Below are 16,312 nucleotides of genomic sequence, written 5' to 3' on the forward strand. Positions count from 1 at the left end.
GATATACGAGGTTTGAGTTATAAAGAAAGGCTGGATAGGGTGGGGCATTTTTCACTAGAGCGTAAGAGGTTTAGAAATGACCTTATAGAAGTTTATAAAATATTGAGGGGTATAGATGGAGTTAATGGTAGCTGTCTTTTCCCTAGAGTGGGGGATATCAAGACAAAGGGGTGCATTTTTAAGGTGGGAGGAGAGAGATTTAAAAATGACATGATGGGCAAATGTTTTACACAGAGGGTGGTTCATGTGTGGAATGAACTTCCTGAGGAAATGATGTGGGTACAATTACAACGTTTAAAAGACATTTGGACAAGTATATGAATAGGAAAGGTTTGGAGGGAAATGGGCCAGGAACAGGCAGATGGGACTAGTTTAGTTTGAGATTATGTTCGGCATGGACTGGTTGGACCGAAGGGTCTGTTTCTGTGCTGTATGTCTATGTTATATGGTTCTATGTCTATGGTGGTGTAATCAAAACAGGTTGTAACTTTGACTATACTCAATTCCTTCTAACAGACATTAATTGGGCCCTTAACTCTCCCCACCGTCATGTCAAAATTTCCCCTTTTACGCACGTTGTGGAAGTTGCCCACTACCACCCCATCCCCTTCTCCACCTCCTCCACCCCCTGCACTCAACACTCCCCCCACCCTCCAATCTTCAGCATGTATAACATTCAGTCCTGAAATAGGTTCACTGGACCTGAAATTTTAACTCTGCTTTTCTTCAAGAATGCAGCCAGACCAGCTGATATTTTTCCAATAATTTCTAATTCTGTTTCTGATTTCCAGCATCAGCAGTTCTTTAGCTTTTGTTTTGCAACAATTTGTGTTCTCCTCATAAGTTGCAGTCACATGAAGACCCACCCCATGGAAAATGTACATCCTGCCCGCCCACCAGACTGCCTGCCTCCCCAACACCAGCTGCTTTGTTAAATGGAAGCTGCCCTTTTTGACATGCCACTCACAGATACTGGGCATCAACATATGGGACCTCAGTATTCCTCACCACAACTTGCCAGCCAGCAAAGAGGATGGAAGAAAGGTTTGCTGCAGGGAATTTTTAAAAATTTATTGGGTGTCACTGGCCCAAAGGGCAGTTAGGAGTCAACCTTATTGCTGTGGGTCTGGAGTCACATGTAGGCCAGACCACGTAAAGTCAGCAGTTTCCTTCCCTAGTGAACCCGATAGGTTTTCCCCAAACAATCACCTTTAGTCATTGCTACACTCTTCTTTCCAGATTTTAACTGAATTCAAGTTCCACCATCTGCCATGGTGTGACTTGAACCCAGGTCCGCAGAACATTTCCTGGGTCTCTGGATTAATAGTCAAGCAACAATATTACTAGGCCATCACCTGCCCTGCACAATTACAGTTAATTTCTCCAGTTCCTCAATAAATGGAAGAGACATCTTATTTACAGATATCTTAAATACAGCACCCCCCCACCCCCACCCAACCTCCCAACCAGCCCCACCACCCCAGATTCAAGAGATTGCCCTCTGGAGCAAGGAGCAGGAAGACCGGAGTGCTTAAACTATAAATTGCCATTGACTTGGTTAAACTTGAAGGATATTAAAGACATTTCCATTATAAATGATCAGTTTTATTGATGCATTTGTTGGCTCCTGTTACATTTACAGTGCCAGATCTGTAGTGGATGTTGACAAATGGGAGCTGCTGAGAATGATTGATCAGTAACTATTTCAGCTATTGCAATTTGGTTCCGATTAGTCAGTTAAATCCTTTAATGGCTGGATGATATCCGAGATTGTTCAATGAGACTTTAAAAGGTCTTCCCTGGTAAGCAGGACTTTGTTTTACACAAATGCCATCATTGCTTTTGCCAGGAAATCTTGCAATGTGATTACAAGGGCTCCAGGAGCCATCTGGCAGGTTGCTGGAAGCAAGTAATATTTATTTAAAGTATAGAACCAGTTCCAATTGGACTCTCACAAGGCACTGGATCAACATTCTATCAGTGCAAAACAGTGTGACAAGTTTGCTCGAATCCATCGCTTTTATTCATACCACCTCGAATATTTAAACAGAATATATAATCCACCCCAAAGGCATAATAAGAATGGAAGACAGATTACTGACCTGGGAACTTAAAAGCATACATGTTTCTGGCATCCAGAATAATATAGTTGAGACAAAAATGCTCCAGGGTAAAATTTCATCTTCACCATCTGGATAAGGATCCGATATTGATCATTCCAATTAACATCAGACAGTTTATAGGAAAGGCTTCACCTCAATACACAAAAACAGAAATTGCTGGAAAAACTCAGCGGGTCTAGCAGCATCTGTGGACAGAAGTCAGAGTTAATGTTGAATGACAAAGGTTCTGAAGAATGGCCACCGGGCCTAAAACACTAACTCTGCTTTCTCTCCACATATGCTGCCAGACCCGCTGAGTTTTTCCAGCAATTTCCGTTTTCATTTCTGATTTCCAGCGTCCACAGTTCTTTTGTTTATTTGCTTCAATACAGCCCAGGTCAGTGAAGATGAAAATTTGTTCCAGTCTGTTGCCATAATGGTCCAGCACAAACAACAGGCACAGCATAAGGAGTTGGAAGGAAAAGGTAATCATGCTATGAAAAGAACAACCACTTTTCAAATCTGATTGGGAGTCGTTCTCATTTACAGAGACACATCTCTCATAACTGTTGAGTTTCCATTCAGGTCTCCCAGTTTGATGGAGGCAGGCTCCACACTGCAGAGGTGAGATAACACTTGAATGAATGTTATACATTGGCTTATATAATGGGACCGGAAAGAAAAGGAACTTGCGTATATCACACCTTTCACACACTGGAGACGTCCAAAGATGCTTTACAGCTAAATGAGGCACTTTTGAAGCTTGGGCTTTGTTGTAATGGAAACACAGCCGTGAATTTATGCACAGTTTGTCCCGCAGGCAGCAATGTGATAATGACCTGACAATTTTTTTAAAAAAGATCATGTGAAGGATAAATATTGATCTGGATCTAATTCCCTTCCTCTTCTTTGAAGTAGGGCATTGGGAGTTTTTTTTTATACCTTCCTGAGAGAGCAGACAGAGCCTTGCTCCTAGTTGCTATATCTGTTTCTATCTGATTCACCCAAATGAAAGGGATGGCACAAACCTTGGTTTGAGCAACACCAATATAAAGTCAGTTACAGTCAGACTTTTATCTGGATAATTAATAACGATTTGACCTTCCCAAGGTTAATAGGCCATGGGGGTTAATTTTAATGTTGTATGACAGTGTTCAACATGTGAAGTAAATGGAAATAAAAATTAAGGAAGACATGCAGCTGTTGATTCACTAACAACTAGTTTCCACAACATGAGGATTGTTCTTTCTTTCCTGAAATCTTCCTCCCACTACACAGTAATCCTGATGACCACTAAATGAAGGTCAAAATGCAGAATTTCAAAGCACTTTTTATTTCCAATCATTCCGATTCATAAAGCGGGCTTTGCTTACACTGTGCAGGACTTTAAAAGTCCTGCAGTAGCTGTTTCAAGAGCTGCAGCAGCTATATTAGAAAATGACCAGAAGAGGGACATTAGAGGAGGATGATTCAAACAATTATTAACAGGTAAAACAGGATGCTGTTAAATCTATGCAACCTTCTCTTACTGGCAGGCTTACAGATGCAGTTTTTGATAGGTCTACTGTTTAAGTATTGAAATAAGAAAGATTACTGATGCAAGATAAATGACAGTGGTGATCGCTGTTTGATGATCTTTCAAAATTAAATAGGCTCCAATGATAAAATCCATTCATAGTGGGTCCCAGCTACAGAGTTAGACCATAAGACATATTGCACAATTAGGCTATTTGGTCCAGTGAGTCTGCTCTGCCATTCGATCATGGCTGATATAAGGCTCAACCTCATTCTCCTTTTCCCCATCACCTTTCATCCCATTATCAAGCAAGAACCTATCTATCTCTATCTTAAAGACATTCAATGACTTGGCCTCTACAGCCTTCTGTGGCAATAAATTCCACAGATTAACCACCCTCTGGCTGATGAAATTCTTCCTCATCTCAGTTTTAAAGGATTGTTCCTTCGCTCAGAGGCTGTGTCCTCGAGTCTAGCCTCTCCTACTAGTGGAAACATCTTCTCCATGTCCACTCTATCCCATCTTATCCGCATTCTGTAATTATTGAAAGATTCTGCAGGTTCAACTCTTAAGAAACAAAGAAAAATCTCCCAGTTTGGCATCAGTTTGGGAGCATACGGAAGAGATTCATAAAGATGATCCCAGCAGTGAGAAGTCTTAATTATGCTTAGTACAGTGAAGGTCACAAGAAGGTCAGATGGAGGCATCAAAAATAGTGAAGGAGTTCAAAAAGTACATTGGGAAAAATATCCTGTGACCAGTGAGACAGTAACAAGAGGGCACATCATCCTTGAAACAACAAAAGAGCATTTTAAAAAACGTAATGGTACAAGAACAAGGGATTGAAAGTAAACAGCTCTTTTAGAGAGCAGGTGCAGTTAAGGTGGGTTGAATGGCCTCCTCTGTGCTGTAATATTCTATGCTTCTATGAATGAACCTCCAGGTTTTTGGCCTAGTAGTCACTTTGCTGCATCGACCTAAAATCATCAAAGAGAACTGAAAAAATTATTTGGTGCACCTTTTATCATTTTCATTATTGTTTTACAATTCTTACATTCACTGAGAGATTAACTGGTGCTGTCCTGTTTGGCAGCACATCTCTTACTCTTGGATTCAATCCAATCCCACCCCAAATATATGAAGTGAGGATGATCTTCCAGCAACAGATTCCACCCTCTGCAATTTGACAGGGATAAGATAAGGTGGGATGGACTATTAGTCTAGTAAATGTGGGGGCTGTAAATCCGAAAAAGAAGAGAGCACTGGAGAAACTCATTAGACCTGGCAGCAGAGTTAATGTTTCAAGTCCAATGTGACTCCTGCAAGATTCTCTCCAGCATTTTCTGTGAGGCGAATACTAGATTATAACTGAAATCACACATATGGTTGCAGTGCTTAACACAACCTCTCTTTTGTCAGAAGCGAAAGAAATGTTGGACCAGTGTTTCTATCTTCTACATCAAACCAGAAAGTCAACTCAGAATGCCACGTAAAGACTTCCATGCATAGTTTCTCCTTTCTGTGCGTTTTCCCTCCCATTCTGTCAAACTTCATTTCTTATATACAGACATTTAAATGCACACAGTATACTTATAATAGATAGTACAATTTTCTGGATCCCCACAGGATCGGATCAGATCAGGAGCATTTCGCCCTGGTATGGCTGCGCTCCTTCATTAAGGCGTATAGCATCGTTATTTTTCATCAACCTGTTCAGTCACATAATGAGAGATCTCCCGGGTAAGTGGGACTTGAACCTGGAGCTTCCAGATCAGAAATAGGGACACTATCACTACTGCACACAAGGCCCAAAATCAGATTTCACTATCTGTCACGCTAGGATCTGAAACCCTTCCTTCAGAACTTTACACTGATTTATCTGGTAGACAAGTACTGGTGCCATTACCACAGTATCAACCCCTCCCCCAGGCAGTTAGCATATAGCTCTCTTGGATTAATTTAATGTCCTCATCTTACAAAACCATTCTTCCAAGAAGTCTTTATTCTGGGTTTGTATAGTTATGTGCAAATGATGCTCTGCAGGAGAACCTGCTAACTTTAAACACAATGATCAAATTCGGCCTTTACATATGTTTTCTATTCCCAGCTGATTTTTGGCCATGAAATGGTTAGCCATTGGATATACTGAACAGGAATTATTCAGTGTTGCTGTTATTCTAGAAAGACCTTCAGCAGCTATTTTAAAGCTTCTAATTAAAATCAGGAAGCGAGGTTAGAGGAGGATGATATGGTTGTTTGAATCAATGGTGGCAGAGAGATCATTGAGGGAAAATGCTGCATGCCTACTAGTCATAGAAACATTTGAGTGTAGAAATTTGAATAAGTGAGTTGAACATGCATTTGGTAGGCAATAATAAGCTTACCTATGTTGACGAGGAAAGGAATTTAGGGCTGAGCAATTTAAATGTTCTTTCTTAGTTGGTAATGGTTGCAAGCACAGAGGGGTAAACGGGAGGTTTTGTTTGGAAGAGCATTGAGATGGTAGAGATTTAGGAGAAGGAGCCAGTATTCTTTCAATCCTCGGGCGACTGTCTGTATGGAGTCTGCATATTCTCCCTGTGCCTGTGTGGGTTTCCTCTGGGTGCTCCGGTTTCCTCCCACAGTCCAAAGATGTGCAGGTTAGGTGGATTGGCCATGCTAAGTTGCCCATAGTGTCCTGGGATGTGCAGGCTAGATGGGTTAGCCATGGGAAATGCAGGGTTACAGGGATAGAGTGGGTCTGGCTGGGATGCTCTTCGGAGGGTCTGTGTGGGCTCAATAGGCCGAATGGCCTGCTTCGGCACTGTAAGGAATCTATGATTCTGTTTGATACATTCGTGGGCAGCAACTGATATTGCAGGTGGAAGGATACTGCCTGGAAGGAGGCAAGAGAGGGTGTCAACTGGCACTTCCATGCCTGCAGTGCAGAGTGTCTGCAGATCTTCTTTCAATGCACAATCTCTCAATGAGCTCTCCTTGGTCATTGCCAAGTAGCTGTGCTTGGTTGAGGTGCATGCCCGGCATTTGGTAATCTGACCTTCTCCAGACCAAGTGAGAATATACTGATTGTTTACTTACTGATATATGCTGCTTTGTCAGTCACCATGTATTTGTTGCGATTGATGCTTGGAAATGAGACCTTCTCATTCCCTTCAGAAGCAGGGATTCCAAAATATTTCTGTAAGATAATAAGCACAGGGGTGAAACCTTGAAAGGACCATCAACACAAATTTGAATATGAAACTGTTTCTTGTGGCCATTGAAGGAGAAAAGAAAGTTAAAATGCTAAGTCTGTCTGAATACAATTAAATGACCATCGCTGACAACATTACAGCAGTGATACTGAAGAACAACTAATAATTTACACAAAACATATTCATTACCCATTTGATTAAACTATAGCTTAGCTACACTGTTTATTCCTCTAGGATCAATGAAAAGTTTTTAATGATGCTGAAGGAAACGCAAAAACAATTCATTTTGGGAGGAAAGTCAAGATAAAGCCATTTGATTCATTTGAAGCCTTATCATCCTAACCTCCTCATTACTATTTATAACGCTTCAATTTCTTTCCCTCTAGTATCTGCTTGATAGACCACTCCTTGTGGTGAAATGACCAAAAGGACATTCCTGTATCCAAGACGACCTTAAATGGAGACTGCTCTTGGGGAAACAGTGTAAATGCTGTTTAGCCAAACTTATAGCTTTGCTTTGAATACCTCATGCATTTCAATCTTCAGTGGGCACCTAGGGTAAGGTCACCATCGTCCCAGGTAACTATAGGGCTGCTCTTTCATCGGAGAGACAATCGGCGATGAGTTTAATCTGAGGGTCACCATGCGCCTCAGGTGAGGGGTGAGGTTGAGAAGACACGTAGTAACTTCAGATTGTCGGCATCATTCTGCATAGCAACCAGCTCTGCAGCCTACTGAGCCAACCAACCACCAGAATATTCCATAAATATTCTATATGCAGGCAGGGACTCTACACTTCACTACATGCTGGATATGCATTGCCATTATATTGGCTAGGGCAAAAAAAGAGGCATCATAGGACTGTGCCTGAAACAGACTTCATTGTTCTTTTTCCAAAGACACTATGGATCTTTTACATTCTCCTTCAATTTAACATCTCATGAAAGACAGCATCTCAGACAGTGTAGCACTCTCGTAGCACAGCACTGAAACTTCAGCCTGGCTTAAATGTTGAAGCCTGGGACTGTAACCTACAACCTCTGACACAAAGTCAAGAATGTGCCAAAATTGAGAGTTAAGGCTTTGCAGTAGGTCTTAAGAGATCAGCTAAATCCCTCAATTGGAATTCTGCAGTCACAACACTGATTTCCATTTCTCTTCATATAAAAAAAATTAAGTAATTACATTGTAAAAATTCTATTAAAGAGTACTTGATGAAATCAGTTGTAAAAGTAGTTTATATTAATCAGTTAATTCCTCAAGTGCATTAGTGTCTTGCATTAATTTCTGGATGCCAATTTTACAGAACCTGCCACAAAGAGTGTACTGATTTACTGTCCAGGCAAAATATCATTTTTAAAGACTTAGTATTCGTTCTTCAATTTAATTTATTGCTGTCTGAAACAGTCTTCTTTGTGTTTATAAACTTCTCAAAGTAACCAATTAATAATGGTTTGGATGAAAAGACATTCTTTTTAATAACAATGCATTACCCTAAATATTAGGGACCTAAAGCCCTTTGAATTTACCAACAAGATCTACGGAGAGCAGTTCACAAGCAATCCAAGGTCTGTATCTGAAATGTGGCAAAGTACTACGTATTAATTCTTTAAATGCTACCTTTGCTTTTCTAGCAACAAAGTAGCTTCTCAATTTAAAACAACCTTTTTTTTCTCACACCTGATCTCCTCTTTGTATATTTAAGGCCCTAGTTTTAGATTAACCTATATTACTTTCAAATGTTATCTAAAATTCTTTTATATTATGCTCACTCTTCTCTAGAGGCTCATTTACATTCAAATTATTAATTAGCCCTCTTTCATTATCTAATATGGGATCTAAAATAGTCCATTCTCTAGTTGGTTTCTCAACATTCTGTTCTAGAAAACGTCTCATATACATTCTAGGAATTCATCCTGCACAGCATTATTGTTTCAGGTTTACCAAGTCTATAAGTAAATTCAAGTCACCCATGATTATGTTACACATGTTACATGCACCTTTAACATCTTACTGATGTCATTGATACCTACATGGGCCATGACAACTGGATCTTCTCAATCACTTTGCATATTCTTCTCCTGCCCATAGAAAACATTCTGAACTCAGCACTGGGCAGGCAACAGTGTTCTGGATTCATGCTCTTGGCTACAGAGAACTGTGCCAGACTATATCGTACCTTGCTACCACCACCACTACATTCATAGTAATTCTTCTACCTTGAATGGTTTCATGTATTGCAAACCCAGGCTCAGTTTGCTCATCCACTCTACATGTCCTCTTTATCCATATAGACTACAAGAACTCAAACCTGTTGGATAATTGCAAGGGTTGATGCTGCACTTCTACCTTCTCAATCTCTAAGCCTGCCTCACTTACACTCACAGTCATCTATTCCTGTCCATGGATCAAATCAGATCATAAGGGGTGCCACTGCTTCCTGGAAGAGAGTGTTGCGGTAACACTTCCCCCTCTCTGATGTATCACAATGTGTGCAGCTTGGCCTCCAGCTCAATGACTCAGGGTCAAATTTCCTCTTGCCATAGATTCTTCCTGAAGAAATGTTTGCCATGGATTACACAGGTGTCCATGAATTCCCACATTCTGCAGCTGTCACACATCACTTACCTTACCATCTTGTATACTGTTTAAATAATTATTCTACTCATTACATTTTATTCCATCACTAGTCCTGCCAATGTTCATATTCTTGTTATTTCAATAAATTGTTCTACTTACCCCAACTGAAATTCCCAAGTTAAAATAAATAATAAATAGTCATCAGCCAATCTAACAAGCTTTACCATTATGAGTAAACCTAACTACTACTGATACAACTTTTCAGTTACTAGAATTAGCTGAGCTTTCAGGTTGTGTCTCATGACATCTCCAAAAAGTTCACATTGTGGAGATTTCTGCACATGCACACTTTGTGAAATACTCTGCCAGTACAAAAACATGGCAGCACCAAAATAAGCACAATAAATATGAGCAGAATGGCATACTGCGCATGCACATTTTGCACATGTGCACTCAGAGCATTTTGGGGGGGTCAGCAGACATTCTCAAGTTTTTTAGAAGTTAAAACTGAAACAAACTCACCAACCAAACAGCTACTTGCTTTCCCGCGATATTGCACTTTGACTTTTCTCAGAATGCAATAATTCCCTTTGGAACTACAGACTGGACTGGACTGGACTGGTCTGGAATGGACTAGAATAGACTGGACTAGACAACTCTTTTAGGTACTGCTGCCTGACAATCTTGGGTTCCTTCTCCCTCCTGGTCTTTTAGATGCCACTACTAGTCTTTTCATCTCTTTCACATTTTTAGTTGTTGATGTCTCTCTCCGGATCTTCCTCCTCTCCTGCTCCCACTACCCCTGGTCATTCTTTTGGGCAGTTCTCTCCTTCCTACTCAGAACCTGGTTAGCCTTCTAAATTTCAGCCAATCCAGTTCAAACAGGCACCTGGTCCTCCATCTAGATTATGTGCCATTTTAGGTCTCAGTGAGTTATTCTTCTCCTCTCCTCTTTATACCACACCTAACGTCCTTTTCCCTTGACCTTAAATTGCAAAAAGAGCAAAACAGGTGGCTGATTCACTATCACTTGCTTTTCACCAACCATTTGGTGCTAAAGTGACTCCTCTATTGAGCTAAACTTCTGTATATACCCTGACCAGATAACCTCACCTAGGTGGAAAATCCAACTGGAGGAGATTCCATGTGCATGATGAGTCCTGTGCAGAAATAACTTGAATTTCTACAGCATATACTTAACATTGAAAAGAACCCCAAACAAAATATGACACTCATCCACAGAAGGAGACATGAGCACAGATGACCAAAAGGTTAGTCAAAGACCTATGCTTCACAACATGTGATAGAGGTGGAGAGAGAACTAGAGAGTCAGAAAGAAGGTGATACCAGAATGGTAAACCAAGGCAGCTAGAGGTAAGACCACAGATGGAGTAATGAGAAAATCTATGGAAGTAGACTACACTCACCACTTCGAAGCTGCAGTTGATGGGCTCACTGCAGAACATTTTCAGGGACCACAGGAAGTTGAGCATTGGTAAGTATGTTCCCTTCCAGCAGCTGACCAACATTCGCACCCTCACTCTCCGCAGAAAGAGAGCTTCCCGCAGGCCATTATCTATCAGAGGCCAGTACCTGAAACACAACACAAGGATTTCTTGCCTTCAGCGGAACAAACAAAACTGATATTCTGATAATTAACACTGCCGGCCTTCGCTTCCAGGTTCAGCTGATGCTGTATTTTGCGGAATCTAGGGCAACAGAAAGATATAAAGGTCTTGTTATGACTGATCCCTGTCAAGATCGATAGCTTTCAAAAACAAATTTAAACATCCTGCGAACAGTTGAAAGGTTGACCCAATAAATTTTCATATTTTAACTGTAACAAATAAGCAATTTTAACCAAGCACTATTTTAGTAGGCAACTTCTACTTAAAACTAATGAACAGAACTTCACACTTTTACATTTAACACAATTGAAAACTGCCCTTTAAGCATAAACTTTAACCTCTTGAAACCAGTCTAAAATGATTCTAAGCTCCTCAGGGCTTAGCTCTATTCTTTTCTTTTCCTAGCTTGGTAATTTGTGGGACATGGACATCGCTGGTTTACCCAACATTTTATTGCTCATCTGTAGTTGTTCTTGAGAAGGTAATGGTGGGCTATTTTTCTGAACTGCTGTAATCCTTGTTAGGGAGGGAGTTCTAGGATTTTGACCCAATGACACTGAAAGAACAGCAATATGTTTCCATGTCAAGATGGTGAATGGCTTGGAGGGGAACTTACAGGTGGTGGTGTTCCCATGTATCTCACCTCTTAGTCCTCTAACTGATTTCCTTTCCATTTCTACCTCCAACACCAGGGGCTGTTAACTTAATAGGTAGCCTACCATGTGGCATGCCATTGTCCTTCTAGATGGAAATAGTCATGGGTTTGGAAGGTGCTGACTCAGGATGAATTTCTGCAGTGAATCATGCAGATAGTACATATGTCTACTGCTGAGCATTAGTGGTGGAGGGAATGGATATTTCTGGATGTGATGCCAAAAAAGCAGGTTGCTTTGTTCTGGACCATGTCAATTTGTTTGAGTGTTGCTGGAGCTGCATTCATTCAAGCAATTGTGGAGTATTCCTTCACATTCCTGACTTGTGTCTTGTAGATGTTGGACAGGCTTTGGGGAATCAGGACAAATTCCAGGCTTGGGCTGAAATGTGGCAAGGAACTTTTGTGCCATGCAAATGACTATCTCCAATAAGAGACAATCTAACCACTGCCTCTTGATGTTCAATGGTGTAAAAACCACTCCGTCAACACCATAAGTGTTATCAATGGCCCAGAAATTGTATAGGACTCACCACATAAATACAGTGGTTACAAGAGCAGGTCAGTGGCTAGGAATACTGCAATGAGTAACTCACTTCCTGACTCTACTCAACCACATAAATGCATTGCTATACGTTTAATAGTCCAAAAATCATTGCTTGGGTATCAGCAGCAGATGACCATAGTATTACAGAAAAACAGTGGATGGTAGGAAGCCATTTGTCCCATTGTGCCCGTGTAAGTTATTTACGTAAGTAAATTTATTTATGATATTTATGTAATTCTTTGTAGGCCAATCAATTAATCCTGTAGAAATATCAAGTATGTTTTTATAGCATCATATCATCAACATTTCAGAACAGACAGAGATGTATTTACGTTTATAGGGTTGACGTCTCTGTTAAAACAGCAATGTAATTCTTTATGACAACATCCTCAAGCTCCAATAAATCCCCACTTTTCATCTGTGTTGACCATTAATGTAAAGTTTTCTTGATCTCATTGTCACGCACAGCAGTCCCCTGTCATCGGGCACCACCACTTATTGCCCTCAATCTTTCACATAAGGTCAAGCCAAAGCCCTGTCTGCCCTCTCAGGTCTGACATGGCAGATTCCATGGCACTATTCCAGGAAGCAGTTGTTCACATCGTTGCAGCTCCACGATCAAGAATTATTGAACAGACTGAAAGCAGGCAGTCAGAATAAACGAGTCATTCCCAGGATGGTAGACTATTACTGATGAGGTACTGCAAGGATCTGTGTAAGGTCCACTGTTGTTTACAATCTCTACAAACAATCTGAATGTGGGTATTCACTCATTTTATGATGACACCAGCCTGGGTAGGAATATAAGTTGTGAGGAAGCTGTTAGGAGGCTTCAAGAGGGCTGGACAAGTGAACAGGCTACAACATGGTAGATGGGCACACCTTCAGTCTGAAGTTATTCAATTTGGTAGAAAAAAAAGCATCAGAAACGCAGAATATTTCTTAAGTGGTGAGATGTTAATAAGTGTAGGTTTCTAAGGGGATCTGGCTGCCCTTGTTTATGAGTCACTAATAGCTAGGAGTAGGTGCAGCAAGCACTTTGCCTTGGATCCTATAGGCTCTTAATGCCCTTCTAAAGTTCGTGAGACCACATCAAATACATTCCCCTTATTAACACCCCTCGTTACCTCCTCAAAAAATTCAAAGTTGTCAAACATGATATACCTTTAACAAATCTATGCTGACTACCCAACTAGTCCGTGTCTCTCCAAGAGCAGATATATCCTGACTGTCAGAATTCTAATAACTTTCTCCCTACCAACATTATACTGACTGGCCCATAATTTCTGGTCTATCCCTTTTTCCAGATTTTAATGATGGGACAATATTAACAGTCCTCTAGCACCTCACCTGTAGCCAGAGAAGATTTGGAAATTACTGCCAGGGCCCCGGATAACTCCTCGACAGCCTGAGATACAACACCTCAAGGCATTTCCTCACACCAGCTTAGGTCACCATGAAGGTCCTGACTTCTCAACCTTACCCCTCACCTGAGGTGTGGTGACTCTCAGGTTAAACTCACAGTAGAGCTGTATACAGTGGCTCAGTGGTTAGCACTGCTGCCTCACAGCACTGGAGACCTGGATTCGATTCCATCCTCGGATGACTGTCTGTGTGGAGTTGGCACATTCCCCCCATGTCTGTGTGGGTTTCCACCAGGTGCTCTGATTTCCTCCCTCAGTCCAAAGATATGCAATTTAGGTGGATTGGCCAGGCTAAAATTGTCCATGGTGTCTATGGATGTGTAGATTAGGTGGATTAGCCGTGGGAAATGCAGGGATAGAGTAGGGGGATGGGTCTGGGTGGGATGCTCTTCAGAACATCTGTGTGGACTTGTTGGGCCAAATAGCCTGTTTCCACACTGTGGGGATTCTATGACAAGGAGATCCAGGAAGGCTTAACAGAAGGGATATCAAATCTGACAAATTTGTTAGAATTCTTTGAAGAAGTAATAAGCAAGATAGATAACGGGTAAGCAGTGGATGTAATATATGTAGGTTTCCAGAAGGTGTGTGATATGGTGCCACATGGTAGGCAACTTATTAAGTTAACAGCCCCTGGTGTTGGAGGTAGAAATGGAAAGGAAATCAGTTAGAGGACTAAGAGGTGAGAGTAGAGGAATGGAATTAATTGGATAGTGCTACCAAACAGATAGCATAGTCACAATGGGCAGAGCAACCCAACTGCTATGCAGTATCGTTCCATGATTATACAAGAAAATGGAACAAGATTTATAGCGATGTTAATCAATTTCCCCTTCTCGTATGTTCTGATGATATACAGGCAAATTAAAAGGGATAATCAATTTCGGTTAAGAATGAGAACCGAAGCTTACAGAAAAATGAAGCTGAAGATGGTTCATGGAATACTATAGAATCATTCGGTACAGAAGAGGTCCCTTGGCCCATTGAGTCTGCACTGACAAAAAACTATCGTAATCTACACTAGACCCACTTTCCACTATTTGGCCCATATCCTTGAATGTTATGGCATTTCAAGTGCTCATAAAAGTACTTTTTAAAGATTGGGAGATTTCCCACCTCAACTACTCTCCCAGACAGTGTCTGTCACATTCCCACCACCCTCTGGGAGAATTTCCTTTTCCTCAAATTCCCTTTAAACCTCCTGCTTTTCGTCTTAAAGTTGTATCCCCCCATTATTGACTCTTCAACAGCTGCTTTCCATCCACCCTGTCCACACTCCTTATAATCTCATAAACCTCAATCAGGTGCACCCTCAGCCTTCCCTGCTCTAAAGAAAACAACCCGCCCAACTTCTCTTCACAGCTAAACTGCTCCATCCCAGGCAACATCCTGGTGAATCTTCTCCTCTGCACCCCTCCAGTGCAATCACTTTCTTCTCATAATGCGGTAACCGGAACTATGCACTGTGCACAAAGGACTCCAGCTGTGGCCTAACCAAAGTCCTTTACAGCTCCAACATAACCTTCCTCTTTATAATCTATGCTTTGACTGATAAAGCTAAGTGGTCTGTATGCCTTCTTAGCTACCCTATTAACAAGCACCTCAAGATCCCTCTGCTCCTCTGAGCTTCCCAGTGTCCTGCCATTTATTGAGTAGTCCCTTGTCTTGTTACTTCTTCAAAAGTGCTTTATCTCACACCTTTTAGGGTTAAATTCCATCTGCCCGCTCGCCTGTCCATCTGACCAATCTGTCTGTATCCTTCTGTAACTTAAGACCTTCTTCCTCATTGTCAACCACCTGGCCAGTCTTTATGCCATCTGCAAATTTACTTATCATTTTCCCACATCCTCATCCATATTGTTTATATATATCATGAACAGTAAGGGACCCAGAACTGACCTCTGTGGTAGGCCACTAGACACTGGCCTCCAGTCATACAAATAGCCTTCTCCCACTATGCTCTATCTCCTCTCACTAAGCTTAATTTTGGATCCACCCTGCCAGGTTACCCTGGATCCCATGAGCTTTTATCTTCTTCGCCAGCATCCCACTTGGGACCTTGTCAAAGGCTTTGTTAAAATCCATATAAACCACATTAACTGCAGTACCTTCCTCTACACTCCTGGTCAATTTCTTGAAAAATTCAGTCGAATTTGTTGGTCATGACCTCCCTCTGACAAAGCCTTGCTGACTATCCCTGATCAAACCTTATCTCTCCAAGTGGAGATTCAATCTGTCCTTCCCAGTATGCAAGAAGACTGTCTGGCATTAGTTCCTATGTTATGACCACTAACTGATTACAGTCCCTGCAGCAAATACTACATCATCATTGGCATAGTCAAGCTGTCGCTGGGTCTCAGCATTCACACAGTAAGAAAGATAAAAACTGACTTTCAAAATGATACATCAAGGATGTGGGCAGGCCAAAAGAATCCAACCATTATGCCTCCAAGATCTGATATAATCTCTGCAAGTTGCTTTCTAACTAATGTAGTTCTTTTATCAGAAAGCAATTTGACTTTTTGAGTACCTTGACTTTCTGTATACTGCCATTGTAATGAGAATTCATTGGTTTCCATTTTCCTGCAACACTCATAACTCACTAAATAATTTCAGGCTGGCAATGAACAGTAAATAGCATTAATTTGTTGAACCCTTTGCTACAAAAC

General features: G+C 41.1%; 1 protein-coding gene across 1 annotated transcript in view; it reads right to left on the minus strand.

The window, feature by feature from the left end:
• LOC109915009 (inactive phospholipase D5-like) overlaps positions 1-16,312 on the minus strand; it is a 75,661-nt gene that overhangs the window by 13,869 nt on the left and 45,480 nt on the right. The window contains exons 7-9 of the mRNA XM_048601366.1: positions 13,570-13,627; positions 10,820-10,985; positions 6,697-6,796 (exon numbers count right to left, since the gene is read on the minus strand). Coding sequence (XP_048457323.1) covers positions 6,697-6,796; positions 10,820-10,985; positions 13,570-13,627 — 324 coding nt within the window. The remainder of the gene's footprint in view (positions 1-6,696; positions 6,797-10,819; positions 10,986-13,569; positions 13,628-16,312) is intronic.

Source organism: Rhincodon typus, chromosome 9 (assembly GCF_021869965.1).
Source record: "Rhincodon typus isolate 14 chromosome 9, sRhiTyp1.1, whole genome shotgun sequence".
Lineage (NCBI taxonomy): Eukaryota > Metazoa > Chordata > Chondrichthyes > Orectolobiformes > Rhincodontidae > Rhincodon > Rhincodon typus.